This window comes from Ranitomeya variabilis, chromosome 1, assembly GCF_051348905.1.
Source record: "Ranitomeya variabilis isolate aRanVar5 chromosome 1, aRanVar5.hap1, whole genome shotgun sequence".
Taxonomy (NCBI): Eukaryota; Metazoa; Chordata; class Amphibia; order Anura; family Dendrobatidae; genus Ranitomeya; species Ranitomeya variabilis.
In genome coordinates this window covers 842,573,825-842,594,371 of record NC_135232.1, presented here as the reverse complement: position 1 = coordinate 842,594,371, position 20,547 = coordinate 842,573,825, and the positions used below count along the sequence as shown (strand labels likewise).

The following is a 20,547-nucleotide window of genomic DNA, read 5'->3' as shown; positions in this document are numbered from 1 at the left end:
CATGTGTAAAGCCGAGTGGATATCCGGTTCGACGCAAGTACTAAGTATGCGCCTGCACACATGGGTATCCAGCAGCTAGCCGGGTCCGAATGCGCGGGCGCCAGAGTAACCATGGTGATAAGTCTGACAGATCGCCACAGGCGCATGCGCTAACACATAGCATAAACCATCGCTATTCAAACAGGTTCAAAACATCCAATATGTTGCGGCGTGGTGAACTGGTGGTACGGCGCCAATAGAGGTCACAAATGTGCGCCTGCGCACATGAGCACCCAGCAAACCAGCCGGACCTTATTGTACAGGTGCAAAAATTCACAGTAGGCGACAGACTATACAGGTCTATGTTGTCCTATTACCTTCTTGACCACTGTTGAGAGTATCATCCGACATGTACACAAGTCAGATGCATCAGGTTTTCAAGTACCAACAGGCCTGATGTTAAAGAGAATCTGCGACACATAGATAATACGCATGCGCCAATAGTCACCATATTAATTCGTACCGTTTATGGGTCATATCGCTGGCTACATTGTAATGTATGTGCGCATATGTCGCGGCAAAGCCATCTTAAATGCTACACCTAAGCAAAAGGAGTGTGCAAGTCCTATGAGCAGTGATGTACATATCACATTTAAAGGGAAATATAATAAGTACCAGATTGGAGATGGTACAGAGGGTACAGAAAGTCCTGTAAAGGCAAATGAAATAAAGAGTGGCAGGCCTGCCACCAAAGACGAATACATAACCTTCCGGCAATGTTCATCCAAATATCCCAACACTGTTTAGTGAAAGCCACTAGTCAAACCATAGGGGGTACGTTAGATATAGCAGATACATAAGAGGTATATGCCGCCCCAGTGGTGGGGGGAAGGGCAGGGTTAAAGACCATGGATGCCCATTTGTGCAGAAGTCCTCAAATGGGAGCAGGGCAGACAGCCCCAACCCAAAGATCATATGGTACTAAGACTCGGGCCCAACACTCAAATAAATAGTAGGGATAAAAAATGAGAGAGAAGGAGGAAGCCAACTGAATTAGAGGGGACACGTATATTTATTATAATGCACAGATCCTCAGTGCAATACCAAGAAAGGAGCATACATATGTTACATTCAATTGTATAAAGAATACATCAATGCTAATTTAGAGATAGCACAAAGGCAAGTCAAAGCCAATAGAGTAGAGTATGGTAGATCTACCACAAGCACTGTCCTGCTCACGTGGCAATACCAAAATGCCCCAGTCCAATGTGAGACACCCCCAATTGAGGTGTCGGGGTCGTCACGACAATAACCCTCATTCACCAGTCACCCCAAATTAGACTATAAGCATGTGGTACCGAGTAAGAATGAGTCAGACGAAAAGCTGGTTCAATCTCAGTGCATGCTCGTGCTTGTTTAAGTGTCAGCAGCGATTACAGCAACTGGCTTTATTTTCAGATACACAGTACTATATCGTGTTAGAGAAAGGAATGCATTAGGCGGGGTTTAAGCTAGCATCCAGTCTTTCTGATTTGTCCTGACATCTTCTGGTGGATCCTCCTTTTCTTCTCATTCCTTAAGTTTCGATTTCAGAAGAAATGATACTTGACTCTTCAGAAACGAAAGTAAAGCAAAACATAAACACTAGCAGCCATTTTAAATGCAATTACATTAACATCTGCAAGCAAGGGAAAAATCTTATTGTTTCACAGTATAAGATATATAAAAGTACAAAAAGTATATAAAGAATATATATATATTTTCACCTTGACAGAGGTATAAGGGGCACATGGGGTATAAGGGTCCAGAAGGGCATAAACTGCCCCAATGCTAGGACAAGAGTAGAAAGAAGCCCTAGTCGCCGAAATATATATATTTCTCAAATGGAGAAAGGGCAAGCAGCTCAAACCAAGCCCAGAAAAATCATATGATCCAAGAGACTGCGCCAAAGTATACCAATAAAATGTATATGTATTCTGATCATCAGTCAACCCAGACACTATATAATAGTCCGACAGCTTAACAGACAGGCACGAAGAAAGTCAACGTTATACAGTTTTCACATGAGGCTGGGTACAGCTGGCAGCAAGGAGACAATATAAAAAATCTGTTCCGTATTGGTCCAAAAGTCCCAGAAGATTATCCATTGGTTCACGTAGTGCCTTTATAGGGAAGAAATTGATACAGTCATGTCTAGTATACCTGAAAAGACAAAATAACATAAGTGTAAGGTTTAAACATATCCACACTAAGTCTGTTTGTAAAAGCCCGTGTAGAGGAGCTCCTCATTAATCCCCACCGGAGCCCGACTGTTCAGATTATAAATCCATTTTGATTCCCTCCTTAATAAGTCTAAGGTGATGTTACCACCCCTAATGTTGGGCTTAACCCCTTCCAGGCCCATAACCCTAAGCCCCCTCGCAGAGCCCCCATGCACTTGTAGAAAATGTGCTGCCACCGATAAGATCTTCTTACCTTTCTCCAAGTCCTTTTGAGCCGTGTTGATATTGGACAGATGCTGTTGCACTTGGCGTCGCAATTCCTGTGTAGTGTAGCCTGCATAGAGTTTCGGACAATTGCACACCAAAGCATACACAAGATTCCTGATACGGCAATTGAAGTATGCAGATGGTTGGATCTTCCTTGGTATGTGTGGAAGGGAAATTCCCTGTTCCGAAATTATAAAGCCACAAACATTACACCTACCACAAGGGTAGGATCCATAAATGCGGCTACCGGTTCCAATCATTGTAGCTGCACGTTTGAAGTGGCTGGATACCAGTTAATCTTTAAAATTACGGGATCTTCTGGCTACCATCTTAGGGGTAGTAGATAGCCACGGCAAGAGCTTACGTTCTGTCAATAGAATATCCCAATTTGTCTTCAAAATATCATAGACATCCCCCCACTGGTTATGATATGTGGTAATTAGATCAATTGATCTTGTAGAATTCTTCCGTATTGGTCTTAGTATATCCTCCCGTACACACTGCTAAGAATGTTGAAATGCTTGTGATATAATTTTACGTGGATACCCCCTGGCCTGGAACCTATTCGTAAGTTTCCTGGATTCCACCTGGAAGTCATCATAGGCCGAGCAGTTTCTCCTTACTCTTAAAAATTTGCCTTTTGGTATGCTGTTTCGCAGATGGGCTGGATGTGCACTATCATAATGAAGTAAGCTGTTCGTAGCTGTCTCTTTCCTGTAAAGGTTCATGGTAATACAGTCATCTCTCAGTGTAATCTTTAAATCCAAAAAATCCACCATCGTAGAGGATATCTTAGAGGTTAGTCTGATGTTCCAGGTATTCCTATTGAGGGAATCAATAAAAGCGTTACACTCCTCCAAGGTTCCAATCCAGAAGAACAGGATATCGTCTATAAACCTGTACCACTTCAGTACATGCTTACCAAACACAGGGAGATTATATACGTGGGCCTCCTCCCACCACCCCATAAACAAGTTTGTGTACGACGGCGCACACCTCGTGCCCATGGCGGTACCGGACGCCTGTCTGTAGAAGGTGCGATCAAAGATGAAATAGTTTTTTTCAAGGACCACCCTTAGGAGATCCAAAATGAAAGAATCATGTTCCCTGTCTCTACTTGATTTTTTTTATCCAGAAAGTATGTAATTGCTTCAAGTCCGAGTTTATGTTCAATGTTGGTGTAGAGAGATTCTACGTCAAGTGTCACAATAAGTGTATCTTTCAGTATTTTAAATTTTCCAATCTGTTCAATAAGGTGCATTGAATCCCTAATGTAGTACCCTAAGGAATAGACAAGAGGTTGAAGAAAGTAGTTCAAGTAAATGCAGGGTCTTTCAAATAAACCACCAATCCCTGATATTATTGGCCTACCTAGGGGTTATCCAAACACTTGTGCACTTCAGCAGCATATAAAAAGTTGGAACTTTCGGTATGTCAATCATCAGGAATTCCTTCTCCTTTTTATTAATGATCCCCAATTGAAGGCGGCCACAACCAGTCGGTCCAGTTGCTTCTTAAAGATGTCCGTAGGATCCGAGGGCTAGTCCTGATAATGAGAATTATTCAATAACTGCCGTTTTGCTTCCAACACATATAAGTCTTTGGGCCAAATCACAATATTGCTCCCTTTGTCAGCCTCCTTGATGACAAAGGAGTCCTGTTTTTTAAGCTGACCCAAGCAACGTCTCTCTTCCTTAGTAAGGTTACCCGACCCCTTTTTGTCCATTTTGAGATTACGTATATCCTTACTCACGTTGTCAAAAAATATTTGAATCACCGGAAAGAGTGAGAATGATGGAGTAGCCTGCGAGGGGATATGTCCTGTGAACCTACATGACTTTCCGGTTTCACCTTCACTTTCATTCAAGAGCTCCAACAGATCCCGAAACACCTGTCTATCCACATCCGGTAACGTATCAATCACTGACGGCTTGTGGTAGAGCAATTTAAACGTAAGCTGCCTACAAAATAGGTATAGATCTTTTGTGAGCTCAAACTTATTGAGAGGATTGGTAGGTGAAAAAGACAACCCATTTGAAAGAAGGGAAACCTCCCCAGGTGAAAGAGAATAGGAGGACAAATTAATAATTTGTAACTTACCTAGCCCATCATCCTGCATATTGTCATGTGCTAGTATTTTCTGTTGTTCCTCCTCGTAACTCTCTTGTGGCTCGTGTTCCGATCCTGGAGGGGTCTCTCTCTTAGTCTCAAGTTTGCGACACTTGCGCCGGCCCCTCCTACTGCGCCTTCTTGGTCGCTCATGTCGGACGATAAAAAATCGCTAGAGACAGGTCCAATTTGATCCATAGGCTTCCTTTCCCCTGATGTGGTCGGTGCACTTCTCCTACTATTACCGTGGTGTGACCACCTGTAAGCTTTTTGACTGTCAAAGTCCAGTTTATCCCGCTGGAATTTCTGTTTTTTGCCCCTAATCACCTCTGTTTCAAAGGTGTCTATAGAGGTTTTTAAGCGTTCCTTAAAGGGAATGACTTGTCCCTTTTGGTCAAAGGACTGAAGTTTCACCTCTTTTAACTTGATATCCTCTTTAAGCTGATTTATAAGGGCACGATCATGTTCCAAGAGCATATCAATCAATATAGTGGAACACTTCAAAAGACCCCCCTCCCAAGATTTTTTGAAAGTGGAGTCAGCCTCCCAGGCTGTGAAGATCTGCACCCGCAACCCTCTGGGAATGAGACCAAGTCTTTTGTATTCCTCCAAACTTTTTACATTCCACCAGGTTTTCGTTAATGACTTAGGCAGGTACGTGACTTCGCTGCATAGTTTAGAGAAACCTTCATCACGTTCCAAGGCCACATCGGCCAGACCATCCACACTGCCAAAAACACCAGAGGCTTGATCTCGCCAAGCAGCCTCACAGGCTTCCAAATCCATCATAATATACAGTATATCAGCGTGCCACCGCCTAGAAAACCTGGTCAAGAGGTTACACCAGGTATCTGCTGCTGAAGTTGCAGCCATAGTCCATGCCTTTTATAATCCTGCCCAGCTGACCAACAAACCACGTATGCTCAGGATAGAAACAATGCAAGTATAATGGTACATCAATCCTCCTTCAAGCTCCTCTTTCATAATAAAGATATTTAGGAATCTATTTATTATGACACTTTATTATCTTCCCTATACTATAGCAAATTATAAAATTAGTTATTTAGCAGATAAATATAATACATTGGAGCAACTTCACAACTCATTATGTCTCCTCTTTATAGACGACTGGGAATGAGACATTAATGGAGCAGGATACTGGGGTTAACTGCAACCTGATCTGAAATGGTTATAATGTGTGTGTAGAGTTAGACAGTAAAGATGTGATTTGTAACAATTTCTTTGTATTTCCAATCACAGGTACTGTCTGTGAAGCCAGTGATTAATTCGTATGTATTTCAATATTTAAAAAAATACAGTATTTTTTATTTTAAATAATTATTACCATCATATGTTTCACCATAATTGGTTGTATAATTTAATATAGCACCATAACTTTCCATTGTAATAAGGTAACCAGCCCATTTAACAGCTTGTTGTGGGTGACTTCTGGTACTCACATCTATCAGCTGTTCTATCCAGGGAGCCAATGGCTTTCCCCACTTACTCAAAGGGGTTGCTGTTGTGAGAGCACTTCTAAGGTTTTGGTCACACAAGAAAAATAAGGACAAAGTTTAGTTACATAAGGTGTTATTCAATGCTTTTTCTCCCCCTTTTCATTTGACCATTCAAGTCTATTGGGAAAACATAGGGAGCTGTAAATATCACATATGCGCAATATTAAATGTCTTCTGGCAGCTGGAGGTGGAGAAACAAGTACCCTGTTTTGGTAATAAAGGTGGCTTTTAACCATGAGACCCCCATCGTTTTGACAGTGGATAAGAGATAACTTGTGTAAGCTGGAATTCCTCTATTATAAATGTGCAGAACATGTAGACATTTTATAAAGATTTGCCTGTTCTAAATGAAGACTGCTATATTTTGGCAAGTTTTTTCCATGTGTTTTTGTTGATTTTTAGAAACACAATCTATACAACAGTAATGAGTGCTGCAAGCCCAGAGAAATACACAACTCGAATCCGAAATAAACCTTAAGTAAGTAATAAATGAATGTTGGGTTTAGATGGTTAGGACTGGAGTACAGATTTCACATGAACATCTATGGTCTGAAAGATGCTAAGGAAAAATTGCCAAAAAGAATCAATATATGCCTAGTAATGTAAATACAGCAATATGTTCAGTCTTTATAAGATTCTCTCTTCTTCTTTAGACTTCAAGGGTATGTTTCCACGGTCAGTAAATGCTGCGGGTTTGACGCATCTAATTATTAGTCACATGCGTAATAACTGCAGGTACGCAGCTTACTACGCATGTGTACTAATTTAAATAATGTCTTAACTTGTGACACCGCGGGAGGTTCGCATCCACTGCAGTTGTTGTGATGAGATCAGCTGACCGCGAGCACATGACTGCCGAGGTTATCTCCGGTCACTAGGCAAGTTCTGACGCCAGCTGACCGCGAGAATTGCAGTGCAGGTGACTGCCGGAGACTGAGTTATCACCTGTGGTTATCTACAAGCTCTGCTGTGTCTGGATGTCAGGCTGAGCGAGGCATCCAGATTTATCAGAACTGGAGATCGTCGTGGGACACTCGTTATTTAGGACTACGTCGGACAGGAAGTATTTGTGTTGGTTTATTATTTCATGTTTATTAAAGGAGATCGAGGGCATCACAGGAATTAGGTGTATAATAAAATGAGAAAAATGTGTTTAGTGTTTTATTTCATAAAAAGACTTTATTCTGCCTGTGTCTTTATTTAACCTGTAACAACTATATGATTAGTAATGGATAGGTGTCTTATAGATGCTTCTTTACTAATCCATGGGCTTGATGTCACCGGACAATACACAGGTGACATCAGCCCCACAAATATTACCCCGCTTGCCACCGCTACAGGGCAATTTTGAGGAGCTGGGAAAAGTGCCACAATTGGTGCATCTTTGGATGCACCAATTGTGGGGCGGCTACGGCTGTTATTTTTAGTCTGGTCAGGGCCAGAATCTATGGGCCTCGCCAGTCTGAGAATACCAGGCTGCAGCAGTCTGCTTTTTACTTGGCTGGTTAACAAATATAGGGGGACCCCACACTATTTTTTTTGGAGGGGATCCCCCTATTTTTGCTAACCATCCTAGGTAAGCAGACTGCTGCTGCCTGGTATTATCCGGCTGGTAAGGTTCAAGGATATTGGATCGCTACCAGCCTGAAATACCAGTACCAGTAGTCTGCTTTACTTTGGCCGGTTAACAAATAAAGGGGGACCCCCACACTATTTTTTTTTTTTAATTTATTTATTTTGTAAAAAAAAAAAAAAGGAAAGGATATTACATATTACTGATTTCTCTCTGCTTTCAGGAACCTCCTGTGTGGCCGGTGTCACACTTACGAGTGATATGCTTGAAACTCGCGTGAGTCTCTCGCAACAACACCCGGCACTACCGCCGGCGCTCGGGACCAGAGTGTGCGGCTGCATGTATTTCTACTCGCATCACACATGCAAGTGTGACCACAGCCTGTCACGTACTTCCGGATGTGACACATGATTCTATATGTGTAAATTAGGACACATGCGTAGTAAGCTGCGTTTCCACAGTTAATATTCATGTGACTAATAATTAAATGCGGTTTTACCGTATCTATGTCTCCATGTTCCGGACCGGCAGCGCTTTGAACTCAGCAGATACCCGCTCCGTTCAAATTGCTGCCGGCTTTTGTACGCGAGGTTATTCATTGAATACATGCGGATTCACCGCATCCTGTACATAGAACGGTGCTATTTATCTTGCGGAGGCGGAGCATCTCCGCAAGATAAATAGCCATGCTGTGGTCTGGAAAGACGTGCCGCATGTGCGTATACGCAGGAAAGCCGGAGACGTCCCTGAACGCATAGTGGAGATGGGATTTCATAAAATCCCCTCCATTATAAGTAAAAAAGCAAGTGCACTAAATAACACTGTATTTAGTAAACACTTTTTGATCAAAAAAAGCATAAAGCTGGCCCACCCAATACCCAATTGGGACAGGAACTACACTCTCTAATGTTAACACTTAGAAGATGAAGCAAGGCTGAGTTACATTAGAAAATATCCGTATTGATTATTTGAAGCTCCATCTTCGGATCTGATTTAACCCCTTTCCGACATTGGGCGATGTCGGACTCCCCCCAGTGCCGGAGCCCGCACCTTTCCTGGCACAAGTCAGCTGATACATACAGCTGATATGTGCCCGCAACAGCCATGGGTGGAATTGCGATCCACCCACAGCTGTTAACTAGTTAAATGCCGCTGTCCATTTCTGACAACAGCATTTAACTCACGCTTACTCGAATCGCATCGTAAATCCCGCCCATCGGTTATACCGTCACATGATAGCAGGTCACCAATGGGTCGGCATGACAACTAGAGGTCTGAAGCAGACCTGTATGGTTGTCATTGCTGGATTGCTATGAGCGCCGCCCGGTGGTTAACGCTCATAGCAAGTGAGCATTTCTGCTACTCACAGGCGATCTGATCATCGCCTGTGTGTGGCAGAGGCGATCGAAGAAGTGCAGCTTCTATTCTCCCATGGAGACTATTGAATCATGCAAAAAGTGAAAAAAAAAGTTTTTAAAGGGCCTCTGTCACCCCCTCCAGCCGTTATAAACTAAAAGAGCCAGCTTGTGCAGCAGTAATGCTGCATTCTAACAAGGTGGCTCTTTTAGTTTTTGGTGCATGTATTCCCAAAATAATGCGTTTTATAAATTCTCCAAAATACCTTTCTTTCGCCAGGGAGGCAGGTCCTCACCCCCTTGCTTGAAACTCCACACTGCCGTCACTCAAATCTTCAGGGGCGTCGGGCACCGCCCCCTCCGCGCTGTTTTCCCATGAAATCGGCGCCTGCGCTGTGTAGTAGTGTCTGGTGCAGGTGCAGTGAAGAAAGGTATTTTGGAGAATTTATAAAATGCATTATTTTGGGAATACATGCACCAAAAACTAAAAGAGCCACCTTGTTAGAATGCAGCATTACTGCTGCACAAGGTGGCTCTTTTAGTTTATAACGGCTGGAGGGGGTAACAGTGGCTCTTTAAAAATATTTAAAAAATAAAAAATATATAAAAGTTCAGATCACCGCCCTTTTGCCCCATTCAAAATAAAACAATAAAAAAAAATCAAACCTACACATATTTGGTATCGCCGTGTTCAGAATCGCCTGATCTATCAATAAAAAAAATTAACCAGATCGCTAAACGGCGTAGCGAGAAAAAATTCAAAATGTCAGAATTGCTTTTTTGGTCTCCGCTACATTGCAATAAAATGCAATAACAGGCAATCAAAAGATCATATCTGCACCTAAATGGTATCAATAAAAACATCAGATTGCCACTTAAGAAATAAGCCCTCACCCAACCACAGATCCCGAAAATTGGAGACGCTACGGGCCTCGGAAAATGGCTCCTTTTTTTTTTTTTTTTTTTTTTTTTTTTAAACCAAACTTTTGATTTTTTTTGTTATTACGTAAATAGAAAAGAACCTAGACATGATTGGTGTCTATGAACTAGTAATGTTTGGTGAGTATGGTTAAAAAAAACACTGGAATTGCACTTTTTTTTTTGCAGTTTCACCGCACTTTTAATTTCTTTCCTGTTTTTCTCCAGTACACGACATGTTAAAACCAATGGTGTCTTTCAAAAGTACAACTTGTGCTGCAAAAAACAAGCCCTCACATGACCATATTACATAGTTATTAAGGTTGAAGGAAGACTTTAAGTCCATCTAGTTCAACCCATAGCCTAACCTAACATGCCCTAACATGTTGATCCAGAGGAAGGCAAAAAAAAAACCCATGTGGCAAAGAGCTCCACATTGGGGGAAAAAAATTCCTTCCCGACTCCACATACGGCAATCAGGCTAGTTCCCTGGATCAACGCCCTATCAAGGAATCTAGTGTATATACCCTGTAACATTATACTTTTCCAGAAAGGTATCCAGTCCCCTCTTAAATTTTAGTAATGAATCACTCATTACAATATCATACGGCAGAGAGTTCCATAGTCTCACTGCTCTTACAGTAAAGAATCCGCGTCTGTGATTATGCTTACACCTTATTTCCTCCAGACGTAGAGGATGCTCCCTTGTCCGACTGAAAAATAAAAAGTTATGGCTATGGAAAGAAGGGGAGCGAAAAAAGAAACGCAAAAAATGGAAAAACCTCTGGTCGTGATGGGCTTAAAGACTGGATTTTTTGGATATTGTCAGTAGTGTTGAGCGATACCGTCCGATACTTGAAAGTATCGGTATCGGAAAGTATCGGCCGATACCGGCAAAGTATCGGCCGATACCGGCAAAGTATCGGATCCAATCCGATACCCGATACCAATACAAGTCAATGGGACTCATGTATCGGACGGTATCCCTGATGGTTCCCAGGGTCTGAAGGAGAGGAAACTCTCCTTCAGGCCCTGGGAACCATATTAATGTGTAAAAGAAAGAATTAAAATAAAAAATATTGATATACTCACCTCTCCGACGCAGCCTGCACCTTACCGAGGGAAGCGGCAGTGTTCTTTGTTTAAAATTCGCGCTTTTCTTTCCTTTACGTGAAGTCCCGGCTTGTGATTGGTCGCGTGCCGCCCATGTGGCCGGGACGCAACCAATCACAGCAAGCCGTGACGTAATTTCAGGTCCTTCAGGATTTTAAAATTACGTTCCGGCGTTGTGATTGGTTGCGTCGCAGTCACATGGGCGACGCAACCAATCACAGCAAGCCGTGACGTAATTTCAGGTCCTTCAGGATTTTAAAATTACGTCCCGGCTTGTGATTGGTTGCTTCGCGGTCAACCAATCACAAGCCGGGAGGCTGGACACGCGCGCATTTTAAAATGCGCGCTTGTCCAACCTCCCGTGACGTCCCGGCTTGTGATTGGTTGCTTCGCGGTCAACCAATCACAAGCCGGGAGGCTGGACACGCGTGCATTTTAAAATGCGCGCTTGTCCAGCCTCCCGGCTTGTGATTGGTTGATCGCGACGCAACCAATCACAAGCCGGGACGTCACGGGAGGCTGGACAAGCGCGCATTTTAACCCCTTCATGACCTTGCCGTTTTTTGCAATTCTGACCAGTGTCCCTTTATGAGGTAATAACTCAGGAACGCTTCAACGGATCCTAGCGATTCTGAGATTGTTTTTTCGTGACATATTGGGCTTCATGTTAGTGGTAAATTTAGGTCGATAATTTCTGAGTTTATTTGTGAAAAAAACGGAAATTTGGCAAAAATTTTGAAAATTTCGCAATTTTCACATTTTGAATTTTTATTCTGTTAAACCAGAGAGTTATGTGACACAAAATAGTTAATAAATAACATTTCCCACATGTCTACTTTACATCAGCACAATTTTGGAAACAAATTTTTTTTTTGCTAGGAAGTTATAAGGGTTAAAATTTGACCAGTGATTTCTCATTTTTACAACAAAATTTACAAAACCATTATTTTTAGGGACCACCTCACATTTGAAGTCAGTTTGAGGGTTCTATATGGCTGAAAATACCCAAAAGTGACACCATTCTAAAAACTGCACCCCTCAAGGTGCTCAAAACCACATTCAAGAAGTTTATTAACCCTTCAGGTGTTTCACAGCAGCAGAAGCAACATGGAAGGAAAAAATGAACATTTAACTTTTTAGTCACAAAAATGATCTTTTAGCAACAATTTTTTATTTTCCCAAGGGTAAAAGGAGAGTACGCTGATACCTCATATGTGGGGGTAAACCACTGTTTGGGCGCACGGCAGGGCTCGGAAGGGAAGGAGCGCCATTTGACTTTTTGAATGAAAAATTGGCTCCAATCTTTAGCGGACACCATGTCGCGTTTGGAGAGCCCCCGTGTGCCTAAACATTGGAGCTCCCCCACAAGTGACCACATTTTGGAAACTAGACCCCCCAAGGAACTTATCTAGAAGCATAGTGAGCACTTTAAACCCCCAGGTGCTTCACAAATTGATCCGTAAAAATGAAAAAGTACTTTTTTTTCACAAAAAAATTATTTTAGCCTCAATTTTTTCATTTTCACATGGGCAACAGGATAAAATGGATCCTAAATTTTGTTGGGCAATTTCTCCTGAGTACACCAATACCTCACATGTGGGGGTAAACCACTGTTTGGGCACATGGTAAGGCTCGGAAGGGAAGGAGCGCCATTTGACTTTTTGAATGAAAAATTATCTCCATCGTTAGCGGACACCATGTCGCGTTTGGAAAGCCCCTGTGTGCCTAAACATTGGAGCTCCTCCACAAGTGACCCCATTTTGGAAACTAGACCCCCCAAGGAACTCATCTAGAGGCATAGTGAGCACTTTAAACCCCCAGGTGCTTCACAAATTGATCCGCAAAAATGAAAAAGTACTTTTTTTTCACACAAAATTTCTTTTAGCCTCAATTCTTTCATTTTCACATGGGCAACAGGATAAAATGGATCCTAAAATTTGTTGGGCAATTTCTCCTGAGTATGCCGATACCTCATATGTGGGGGTAAACCACTGTTTGGGTGCACGGCAAGGCTCGGAAGGGGAGGCGTGCCATTTGACTTTTTGAATGGAAAATTAGCTCCAATCGTTAGCGGACACCATGTCGCGTTTGGAAAGCCCCTGTGTGCCTAAACATTGGAGCTCCCCTACAAGTGACCCCATTTTGGAAACTAGACCCCCCAAGGAACTTATCTAGATGCATAGTGAGCACTTATAACCCCCAGGTGCTTCACAGAAATTTATAACGCAGAGCCGTGAAAATAAAAAAATAATTTTTCTTTCCTCAAAAATGATTATTAGCCCAGAATTTTTTATTTTCCCAAGGGTAATAGGAGAAATTGGGCCCCAAATGTTGTTGTCCAGTTTGTCCTGAGTACGATGATACCCCATATGTGGGGGTAAACCACTGTTTGGGCGCACGGCAGGGCTCGGAAGGGAAGGCACGCCATTTGGCTTTTTGAATGGAAAATTAGCTCCAATCATTAGCGGACACCATGTCGCGTTTGGACAGCCCCTGTGTGCCTAAACATTGGAGCTCCCGCACAAGTGACCCCATTTTGGAAACTAGACCTCCCAAGGAACTAATCTAGATGTGTGGTGAGCACTTTGAACCCCCAAGTGCTTCACAGAAGTTTATAACGCAGAGCCATGAAAATAAAAAATAATTTTTCTTTTCTCAAAAATGATTTTTTAGCCCACAATTTTTTATTTTCACAAGGGTAATAGGAGAAATTGGACCCCAAAAGTTGTTGTCCAGTTTCTCCTGAGTACGATGATACCCCATATGTGGGGGTAAACCACTGTTTTGGCACACGTCGGGGTTCGGAAGGGAAGTAGTGACGTTTTGAAATGTAGACTTTGATGGAATGCTCTGCGGGCGTCAGGTTGCGTTTGCAGAGCCCCTGATGTGCCTAAACAGTAGGAACTCCCCACAATTGACTCCATTTTGGAAACTAGACCCCCAAGGAACTTATCTAGATGTGTAGTGAGCACTTTGAACCCCCAAGTGCTTCACAGAAGTTTATAACGCAGAGCCGTGAAAATAAAAAATGTGTTTCCTTTCCTCAAAAATATTTTTTTAGCCCAGAATTTTTTTATTTTTGCAAGAGTAACAGGAGAAATTGGACCCCAAAAGTTATTGTCCAGTTTCTCCTGAGTACGCTGATACCCCATATGTGGGGGTAAACCACTGTTTTGGCACACGTCGGGGTTCGGAAGGGAAGTAGTGACGTTTTGAAATGCAGACTTTGATGGAATGCTCTGCGGGCATCAGGTTGCGTTTGCAGAGTCCCTGATGTGCCTAAACAGTAGGAACTCCCCACAAGTGACTCCATTTTGGAAACTAGACCCCCAAGGGAACTTATCTAGATGTGTGGTGAGCACTTTGAACCCCCAAGTGCTTCACAGAAGTTTATAACGCAGAGCCGTGAAAATAATAAATGTGTTTCCTTTCCTCAAAAATATTTTTTTAGCCCAGAATTTTTTATTTTTGCAAGAGTAACAGGAGAAATTGGACCCCAAAAGTTGTTGTCCAGTTTCTCCTGAGTACGCTGATACCCCATATGTGGGGGTAAACCACTGTTTGGGCACACGTCAGGGCTCGGAAGGGAAGTAGTGACATTTGAAATGCAGACTTTGATGGAATGGTCTGCGGGCGTCACATTGCATTTGCAGAGCCCCTGATGTGCCTAAACAGTAGAAACCCCCCACAAGTAACCCCATTTTGGAAACTAGACCCCCCAAGGAACTTATCTAGATGTGTGGTGAGCACTTTCAACCCCCAAGTGCTTCACAGAAGTTTACAACGCAGAGCCGTGAAAATAAAAAATCATTTTTCTTTCCTCAAAAAAGATGTTTTAGCAAGCAATTTTTTATTTTCACAAGGGTAACAGGAGAATTTGGACCCCAATATTTGTTGCCCAGTTTGTTGTGAGTACGCTGATACCCCATATGTGGGGGTAAACCACTGTTTGGGCACACGTCAGGGCTCGGAAGGGAAGTAGTGACATTTGAAATGCAGACTTTGATGGAATGGTCTGCGGGCGTCACATTGCATTTGCAGAGCCCCTGATGTGCCTAAACAGTAGAAACCCCCCACAAGTAACCCCATTTTGGAAACTAGACCCCCCAAGGAACTTATCTAGATGTGTGGTGAGCACTTTCAACCCCCAAGTGCTTCACAGAAGTTTATAACGCAGAGCCGTGAAAATAAAAAATAATTGTTCTTTCCTCAAAAATTATGTTTTAGCAAGTAATTTTTTATTTTTGCAAGGGTAACAGGAGAAATTGGACCCCAACAGTTGTTGCCCAGTTTGTCCTGAGTACGCTGGTACCCCAAATGTGGGGGTAAACCACTGTTTGGGCGCACGTCGGGGCTTGGAAGGGCGGGAGCACCATTTGACTTTTTGAACGCAAGATTGGCTGGAATCAATGGTGGCGCCATGTTGCGTTTGGAGACCCCTGATGTGCCTAAACAGTGGAAACCCCTCAATTCTAACTTCAACACTAACCCCAACACACCCCTAATCCTAATCCCAACTGTAGCCATAACCCTAATCACAACCCTAACCCCAACACACCCCTAACCACAACCCTAACCCCAACACAACCGTAACCCTAATTCCAACCCTAATCCTAACCCTAATCCCAACCGTAACCCTAATCCCAACCCTAACCACAACTGTAACCCCAACACACCCCTAACCCTATCCGTAACCCTAACCACAAGCCTAATCTTAACCCTATTTCAAACCCTAGCCCTAATTCCAACCCTAACTCTAATTCCAACCCTAACCCTAAGGCTATGTGCCCACGTTGCGGATTCGTGTGAGATTTTTCCGCACGATTTTTGAAAAATCTGCAGGTAAAAGGCACTGCGTTTTGCCTGCGGATTTACAGCAGATTTCCAGTGTTTTTTTGTGCGGATTTCACCTGCGGATTCCTATTGAGGAACAGGTGTAAAACGCTGCGGAATCCGCACAAAGAATTGACATGCTGCGGAAAATACAATGCAGCGTTTCTGCACGGAATTTTCCGCACCATGGGCACAGCGGATTTGGTTTTCCTTAGGTGTACATGGTACTGTAAACCTGATGGAAAACTGCTTCGAATTCGCAGCGGCCAATCCGCTGCGGATCCGCTGCCAATCCGCTGCGGATCCGCGGCCAATCCGCTGACAATCCGCTGCAGATCCGCGGCCAATCCGCTGCGGATCCGCGGCCAATCCGCTGACAATCCGCTGCAGATCCGCGGCCAATCCGCTGCCGATCCGCGGCCGATCCGCTGCCGATCCGCGGCCGATCCGCGGAGCACGGGGGAGCGGACAGGAGCACGGGGGAGCGAACAGGGGGACGGAGGGGGGTACCGGACAGAACGGAGGACTGGGGAGGAGATCGGGGGCGGTGGGGGGGGCCAGAACATGATTTCCAGCCATGGCAGATGCTATTGCAGCATCGGCCATGGCTGGATTGCAATATTTCACCATTTTCATAGGTGAAATATTGCAAATTGCTCTGATTGGCTGTTGCACTTTCAACAGCCAATCAGAGCGATCGTAGCCACGTGGGGGCAAAGCCACCCCCCCTAGGCTGAAGTACAACTCCCCCTCTCCCTGCAGATCGGGTAAAATAGGAATTAACCCTTTCACCCGATCTGCAGGGATGCGATCATTCCATGACGCCGCATAGGCGTCATGGGTCGGGAAGGGGTTAAAATGCGCGCGTGTCCAGCCTCCCGGCTTGTGATTGGTTGATCGCGACGCAACCAATCACAAGCCGGGACGTCATGGGAGGCTGGACAAGCGCGCATTTTAAAATGCGCGCGTGTCCAGCCTCCCGTGACGTCACGGCTTGTGATTGGTTGCGTCGCCCATGTGACTGCGACACAATCAATCACAAAGCCGGGACGTAATTTTAAAATCCTTAAGGACCTGAAATTACGTCACGGCTTGCTGTGATTGGTTGCGTCGCCCATGTGACTGCGACGCAACCAATCACAAAGCCGGGACTTCACGTAAGGAAAGAAAAGCACGAATTTTAAACAAAGAACGCTGCCGCTTCCCTCGGTAAGGTGCAGGCTGCGTCGGAGAGGTGAGTATAGCAATATTTTTTATTTTAATTCTTTCTTTTACACATTTTTACATTAATGTTGTTTCGATACCGATACCCGATACCACAAAAGTATCGGATCTCGGTATCGGAATTCCGATACAGCAAATATCGGCCGATACCCGATACTTGCGGTATCGGAATGCTCAACACTAATTGTCAGACATGAACTTTTGATTGAAGCCTGTACTCAAGATACCGGACAGGCTACATGCTGTCAAGTTAACAGGGAAAGAGATATTCCCAGCAAGCTGTCTGTTCGTGAATGGAAATGCATTTATCTAGAGGGTGTGTCGGCAATAACAATTTTACATTTTAGAATTTCACTTCATGTAGATCTTATGTTGTATGTTGACATGTCTGCTAAGAAGATGTAATTTTGGGAATGCTTTTCACTTGGGGAAGGAACCAAGCTTTTTCTGTAAATTGATGTAGTCACTTATTGGAGCATGTACTTGAATTATCAAGCATACAGAAGTATTTCATCATATATTATTCTTAATATGTTGTCTACTATATCTTTTATCTTTCCACAGATAAGAGCTGCAAATTAGTATTTCTGAACAAATTTGCCACTTGACGCTTTCACATTTTGGAATGTTCGAACATGATTGCCAGCGCTACAGGAATTTATTTGCGTATTGTCCAAGTAATACATGCTTTGTATACTATGTTGGGCTTCCTGTTGAATGAAGTTTTATTGTTTGGTTTTTTTTCAAATATGTGACACAGACAGAATTCCTATTGATTTGCCAGTTTGGTGCAGATATCCAAAGCTTTTGGGGTTCATAGGCTGCATCAGAAGAAGTTGTCTTTTTTTCCATTTAGAACACAAGGGCCTTACATGTTGACTAAAATGACCAGAAACTTCCCAAGTAATTTTTCTAGTGTATAGCCTTGCTGCCTAGACATATTTTACAACTTGTTGTTATTAAGTACAAAGTAAAACTGTACTGTAAGCTGATGTGTTTCCTTTACTTAGGGCTACAGGAAACCAAAGCATAGAGACTGTAAATTATGCAGTCAGTCACGCCACAGTCCATTGTAATTGCTGGCATCTGTTAATTTACCCTATTTGTAGTGTTTATGTTTTCTTTTACATCTTTTGGTTTTTAATTGGTGACCAAAAAATAATTTTCATCTTAAATTTTTAGACTCACGGCACAAGTGATCTTATTTTTATTTTTTTTTTGTAAGAAACAAGATCCCAGATGAATAGTACTTATTAAGAGAGCAGCATGATTAAGGCTGGGGTCACACGGCTGTCGATTCTCTCATGGAAGAGAATTGGGCCAATTATTCTAATGTCATCCGGATCAAACTCTTGTTTGATCTGACTGTCACCTTAGAGTGATCCGATTCTGTTGCATTAGAACTTAATTTTTCCACCTTCTCCATTTTCTGTCTCTGCGCTAATTGGACTGCACTCAGATGTATGGGTGTGCATGATCCAATTATGAGATGCACTTGCAGCATGCTGCTATTATTTTCTCATGCCGAATCAACATGAGGAGAGAAATCACATATCTGCACTGCCCCTTAAAGGGAAGGTACTGTGTTTGTAGTTAATTCATAAATCAATATAATTTAGCATAACATCCAGTTATAACCAAGTTTTGATTGCATTTGAAACATATTTTATGTGTTACAGGAGTTTAAAGAAGGCACTGGGGGCTGACATCTTGCTTTCACAGTAGCAACACGAGACTTTCAGTGTCATAATACGGCAGTCCATTTTCATAGGAGATAACAGACGGACGCCGACACTATCTATTATAATGGAGCTGCACTGCTGTGAACTGGGCATTCCTCTGTGGGCTGCACAATTCACAGTAGTGGGAGTGTTCTGCTGCCATTTTCATGGAGCCCTTTGCTGTTGACTGCACTCGATTTGTCTCCTGTCATTAGGATCTGCTAACAGAAGCAGTACTGCTTCCAGCTGAACTGATCCTAGATTGACAGGAATAAAATGTGGGAGAAAAGCGTGGGCAGAGTAGCAGAGACTGCAAAAACATCAAGGTGGAACAGTGTACAATCAGCATAATTGGAGCAGGAGTTGTGACTATCCCTCAGTAAGATAAGATGAGAAAGCAGTGCAGGTCTGCAGTGAATGGCCAGGCATTGTGGAGGAGGGTGAGAGATACATGTATGTAGTCTGGCTGAGAGAGACATATGGAGACTGATGGGAGAGAGAGAAAGACATATGTAGTATGATGGGTGAGACATATATGGAGAGTGATAGAGGGACCCATGGCAATTCACTGCAGACTTGCAGCTCCTTCCTATCTTATCTTACTGAGGGATGGGTCACAGCTCCTGCTCCCATAATGCTGCTCCATACACACCACATGTCTTCACTCTTCTAATAGTCCATGAGCCGGGCCAGATATCGGTACCACCCGGAGTGACTAATTTTCTTTGGTATTTTTAGGTAGATGCATGTCTGTAGTTTATTTTTTGATATGATAGCCCTTACATATACGTAGCTTATTAACCCCTTCAGCCCTAGGCCTATTTGTACCCAAGTGCCTAAGCCAATCTGACCTGTGCCACTTCATGGGCTAATAACTTTGGAACGCTTTCACCTATCCAAGCCATTCTGAGATTGTTTTCTCGTGACATATTGTACTTCACGTCAGTGCTAAATGGGAGTCAATATATTTTACCTTTCTATATAAAAAAATGCTAAATATTCGGAAATTTTGGAAAAATCGGCAATTTTTTAACTTTGAAATTCTCTGCTTTTTACAAAAATACTGATACCCCCCATAATAGTTATTAATTTACACTCCCCACATGTTTACTTCATATTGGCATCATTTTGAAAATGAAACCTTATTGTTTTACGACGTAATAGGGCTTATAGTTTTATGCGCAATTTTTCACATTTACAGCAAAACCCACTTTTCAAAGGACCAAGTCACTTCTGAAGTCACTTTAAGGGGCTTACATAACAGAAACCACCCATAAATTACCCCATTTTGCAAACTACACCCCTCAAGCTGTTCAAAACTCATTTTTAAAAACTGTTAACCCTTTAGGTGTTCCACAGGAATTTTAGCATGAGCCAAGAACCAAATATGACGATATCGGTACCACCCGGAGTGACTAGATGTAGTATTTGTAACAAAATTTAATCCAAGTTATGTAAATACACACTGAACATGTCATGTGCATATATATATATATATATATATATATATATATATATATATATATATATATATATATATATATATATATATATATATGTTACTCCATAATATCTTCAACATCGGACTCTGAATCTGACTGTTGTTCTACTGGCTCGTCTTCAGTACCCTTGTTCTGGCATGTCTGTAATCTGCACATGTCTGTGCACTTCAGGCCATTGCTGAGGCAAGTACACTGAGGAAGTTCACATGACCGC

The 20,547-nt window shown here is 42.8% G+C and overlaps 1 protein-coding gene across 1 annotated transcript in view; it reads left to right on the top strand.

Annotated features, from left to right (window-relative positions):
• The window catches only part of LOC143787460 (N-acylethanolamine-hydrolyzing acid amidase-like), an 89,955-nt gene extending 70,457 nt beyond the window's left edge, over positions 1-19,498 (top strand). Inside the window, exons 9-11 of the mRNA XM_077276227.1 lie at positions 5,838-5,866; positions 6,497-6,572; positions 17,675-19,498. Of these exons, the coding sequence (XP_077132342.1) occupies positions 5,838-5,866; positions 6,497-6,572 (105 nt within the window). The 3' untranslated portion in view covers positions 17,675-19,498. The remainder of the gene's footprint in view (positions 1-5,837; positions 5,867-6,496; positions 6,573-17,674) is intronic.
• The last annotated feature ends 1,049 nt before the right edge of the window (positions 19,499-20,547 follow it).